Source organism: Hyaloscypha bicolor, assembly GCF_002865645.1.
Source record: "Hyaloscypha bicolor E unplaced genomic scaffold K444scaffold_73, whole genome shotgun sequence".
Taxonomy (NCBI): Eukaryota; Fungi; Ascomycota; class Leotiomycetes; order Helotiales; family Hyaloscyphaceae; genus Hyaloscypha; species Hyaloscypha bicolor.
In genome coordinates this window covers 864,823-869,555 of record NW_020194575.1, presented here as the reverse complement: position 1 = coordinate 869,555, position 4,733 = coordinate 864,823, and the positions used below count along the sequence as shown (strand labels likewise).

Genomic DNA, 4,733 nt, shown 5'->3' with positions numbered 1-4,733 from the left:
GAGACATTGATGTTGCACAGCAGCTGCAGGAATTACGGGAAGCGATGTGACAGAAACTCAGGTAGACGGAAATTAAAAAAGCCGTGCAGATTTCAGCAACTCATGCCCCTGAAGCGCGTCCGTCTCTCTTTTACGCAGGACGCATATTTCCCAATAGATTATAAATACGAATTCAAGCTTTGTAAATTGGGCGTAGCTGCGGGTAAAGAACATTAGCGGGCGAACTAACTACTTCCCAGTCTTACAGCCAGCCACGGGCAATTGGCTAAAGCTGCACCTGAGACATTGGTTTAAAGGCTATGATCCACAGCAAGGAGAAAAGAGTAATGGGGTTGGAGCAAGACGTGCGGGGAGCTCCGTAGTTTGTGGAGCTGAGATCTGCACGAAGTGGCACGGCATCCCAGCCACAAGAATTATATCCAATCCGCAAACGAACAGTTATGCAAGGTGGGAGCTGAAAACTACCCTGATCGCTCATTAGGATGGACAATTCTCAGTTGCTGTACCACAACAGAACACTACTGCAATGCAATGCAACAGCTCTGCTGCAAGTAGCAGCTGATGCTCTTCATTGGGATGGTTTCCTCCAATCAACGTTGCAAGCAAGCGAAATTTCCAAGTTGGCACATATACGTCTCACGTGCCCACCACCTTTCAGCAGCACAGCTCACCTCGGCGGACGGAGCCTTCCCTAACTCTTCCCTCTCACTATTTTCCTCCCCTCGCATCTTGAAGCTCCTTCGTGAACCGAACCATCTCTTAATTTCACCCTTCACTCAATTGCCAAGATCACATCACAATGGGCTCAAACCCATTCAGAGCACTATTCGGAACCATCAAGAAGAAGCCCGCGAAAGCACCCGATGGCCAGACCGACGCAGAAGCAGCTCCCGGGGGCAAGCCCGGAGATGAGAATCCAGTGAAGACATCGATTCTCCACGACCTCACCCACCTTGACCTCAAAGAAGCCGAAACGATGGCCCAAGCTCTCACCACTATCGTGTCCCAAAAGCCCATGAACGACAAAGAGCTCCTCCTCGAAAATGGTGTCTCAATGCTCCAGTCACTTCCCCTCAACAGCGGGCTCAGCCAAACAATCTCCAATGACTTCATCGCCATGCTCTATCGCGACCTTCCTCATCCACCACCAACAAGAGCAGGCCATCCAGCTAGATATCGCGAGAATGATGGAAGCGGCAACAATCCCTGGACGCCTGGAATGGGCAAAGCCGGCTCGCCCTACTCTCGCAGCGTTCCCCCTTCCAAACCCAAGGGTCCTAATCTCCCAGATCCCGAACTCGTCTACGATCAACTCCTCAAACGCACCGGTCCATTTCGCGAACATCCATCTGGTCTCAATCGCTTGTTCTTTTCTTTCGCTACTATAGTTATCCATGAATGTTTTCAGACTTCAAGATCGGATCCGTGGATTAATGAGACAAGCAGTTATGTCGACTTGAGCACGCTGTATGGAAATACGGGAAAGGAGCAGAAAAGAGTGCGGACTCATCATAATGGGCTTATATTCCCGGATTCGATCGCGAGCGAGAGGATTATGATGATGCCTCCTGGTGTTGTGGCGGTATTGCTTATGTTCTCCAGAAATCACAATTCGATCGCAAAGAATTTGCTAGTGATTAATGAGAGCGGGAAGTATGGAGCTTGGGAGAAATTAACCGATAAGGAGAAAACTTGGTGAGCGAGTAATGTAATTTCCCCTGTTTCCAGCTAACAATAGAAAACAGGCAAGATGAAGACATTTTCCAGCTCGCTCGCAATATCAATGTTGGTTTCTTTGCTTCGGTGGTCCTCCATGACTACGTTGCGGCTATTCTCAACACACCACGTGCCAACTCAACCTGGTCACTTGATTTGGGGGCTGAAATCAAGCAGCTTGGAGTACGAGTCGATCGAGGACGTGGCAATGTGGTATCCGTTGAATTTGCTGTCCTCTACCATTGGCATGCCGCTCTCAGTGCCGCTGATGACAAATGGATGCAGTATGTCTTGAAGGATGCTGAACCTGGGCTCAAATCCATGGATGATGTGGACTTGGATGTTTACAAGAGAGTAATGTATAAAGGTGGCCACGACCTCTTAGCTAAGAAGGCAAAGGAATGGACATTTGGAGGCTTGAAGCGAGGTCCAGATGGGCGATTCAGTGACTATGATCTTGCGGAGATTATTAAAGGATGCATTGAAGAGCCAGCTCATGCTTTTGGAGCTCATGGCACGCCCCAAAGTCTGAAGATTGTGGATATCCTGGGCCAACTTCAAGCTCGGGAGTCTTTCAATGTTTGTACCATGAACGAGTGAGTCCCATCCCGGCTATCTCACCTTCACTAACCAACATCTCCCAGGTTCCGTAGATATCTTAACCTGCAAGAATATAAGAGCTTCGAAGAATGGAATCCGGACAAAGAAACCGCCAGAGCCGCTGAACTTCTATACGGCCATATTGATAATCTTGAACTGTACCCCGGCCTGATGGCAGAATGCACCAAGCCCGCCATGCCCGGCAGCGGTGTCTGTCCAGGCCAAACCACTGGTCGAGGGATCCTTGACGACGCAGTAGCTCTTGTCCGTGGTGACCGTTTTCTCAGCTACGATTTCAACAGCAGCACCCTCACTAATTGGGGGTTTGCGAAACTCTGTTCGATTACGCCAGGAGCGTACGGCGGCGTGCTGCCCCATCTCCTCTTTAATGGTCTTCCAGCAGCCTGGACAGGAACCTCTCCATATGTCCTCCTCCCGTTCTATACTCCGAAGGCAGCGAATGGAATCTTGGAGCAAAATAAAGTCATCAATCTCTACGATCTCGAGCGTCCCAAGAGCGACATGGAAATCATCGGAATCCACACCCACGAAGGCTGCAAGAAGGTCTTCGAAGACCGCGAGAATTTTGTCGTGATGTACCAGAAAGCCATCAGAGACTGCACAAATGGTCACGACTTCATGATCGGCTGGGACGATCCAGCTCGCCACGATCCTCGCTCCAGCCTCCTGCACAAAGTATTCTTCGAGGCCGGGTTCGAGGAGAACGTCACTACGTTCTTCCGGTCCAACGTCTCGCGCTTGATATCTGAGCACTCGCTCAAATATTCAAATAGCACCCGCCGATCAATTGACATTGTGCGCGACGTCACCAATGTGGTCCCGATTCTCTGGCTTGCCCAACGCTTCGCAATCCCACTCAAGGCTCGCGAAACACCCCATGGCTTGATCTCGATCCCTGACCTATTCATGTCGTACTTGGTGCTCTTCATGTACCAATCCTTCAACATCCTCCCTGCCAGCGAGTGGACTCTCCGCGACGGAGCACGCAAAGCCGCCATTGGCTTACGGGAAATATTCGATGCACACTTGAAGACGGCGTCAGGCATCACTTCCGAAATTGTGGACTGGCTCGCCGAGGGGACTGCTTTCGAAGTCTCTGCTCAGGCTAAGAGGCTTTACGAGGAGTTACTGAAAAGCAAGCTCCCGATTGGGGATCTGGTTGGAGATTGCATCGGAATGGGTGCTCCTGTCGCGGGCAACATCACGCAGCAAGCTTCCCTACTCATCGACTTATATCTCTCAGCTGGATATGAAGAGTACAAAGATCGTATCATCGAGCTCTCGAAACTTGATACTCCTGAAGCGGAGCGCGAACTTCAAGGTTTTGTCTTTGAGGGTATGCGTCACGCGGGCGCTGTTCCTGGTCTGCCTCGTATCGCAACGAAAGACATCACCGTTGAAGATGGCGCTCATGGCCCGGTTTCGATTAAGAAAGGCCACACAGTGCTCATCGCAACGTCTGTTGCCGCCATGGACCCGAAGCAGTTTCCCAACCCAGAGAAACTCGATCCTCATCGTCCGTTTGAGGATTACATCTTGCTTGGGCATGGACTGCATTACTGCTTCGGTGCAAGGCTGATTGGGTCGTCATTGGCTGCAACGTTGCGGGAGGTGTTCAAGCTGAAGAATGTGCAGAGGGGCAAGGGGGGAGGAGGGAGTTTCATGAGGGTTGAGGAGGAGTTTGCGGGGGTTAGGTTCACGAAGTATTTGGATGCTAATGCGGCAGAGAGTCCGATTCCTACGACATTGACGATTGAGTATGAGGAGTGATCTGGAAGGGAGATGGACTTGGGTGAAGGGAAGAGATTGTGGAGGGTTAGGCGTTTGATGGCATAATCTTTGACGGGAAAATGAATTGTATGAACTCTCTATGCTTGGCAATGGTTTCTTCGTTCGTTAATTTCTAGATGGATTAATAAATCCGTGGACTTCTCGATGTTGATTCCGTTCACTTGCACTTGTGGCTCTGGATAGGTTTAGCGGTCAGGGTAGGTGGAAGTAAGTTCACAAACTGCCCGGCATGGATTACTAGAATATTAACCATAGATTTCTATTCATATCACAGCTTCTTTTCATTGTAACGAGTTCTGGGTTAGGGGGTTGTCGCACGTGACGTAAATAAGAAAGGGGCACGGGGAGAAGGAAACAAGCGAGGCGGAACGAGCAAAAAGTCAACACCCCCCTCTCGCTTAGCCTGTTCACGCCCGTTCGTCAATACGAGCGATTTGGGAATCGGGCGCTATCAGGGCTAAGCGAGGGGCCCGATTGCTCAATCGTCTACTTAAGCGAGCTCCGGTTCATAAATCCGAGGTCGGATACGAGCGAATTTTAAAAATATTATAATATTTTCAAATTAATAAATTAATAAAATTCTATTAGTAGGATCTATTAAAAAC

The 4,733-nt window shown here is 49.8% G+C and overlaps 1 protein-coding gene across 1 annotated transcript; it reads left to right on the top strand.

Moving 5' to 3' along the window:
- Window positions 1–715: 715 nt before the first annotated feature.
- Window positions 716–4,272, top strand: K444DRAFT_561624 (linoleate diol synthase). Its single transcript, XM_024876952.1, has 3 exons — window positions 716–1,695; window positions 1,746–2,312; window positions 2,361–4,272. Exons 1-3 carry the CDS (start codon window positions 800–802, stop codon window positions 4,105–4,107), a joined length of 3,210 nt encoding a protein of 1,069 aa, XP_024736844.1. The 5' UTR covers window positions 716–799; the 3' UTR covers window positions 4,108–4,272.
- Window positions 4,273–4,733: the final 461 nt, after the last annotated feature.

Coding starts and splice junctions, on each gene's coding strand:
- K444DRAFT_561624 (XM_024876952.1), top strand. CDS start 800: ATGGGCTCAAACCCATTCAGAGCACTATTCGGAACCATCAAGAAGAAG. Junction 1,696..1,745: donor ACCGATAAGGAGAAAACTTG/GTGAGCGAGTAA, acceptor AATAGAAAACAG/GCAAGATGAAGACATTTTCC. Junction 2,313..2,360: donor AATGTTTGTACCATGAACGA/GTGAGTCCCATC, acceptor AACATCTCCCAG/GTTCCGTAGATATCTTAACC.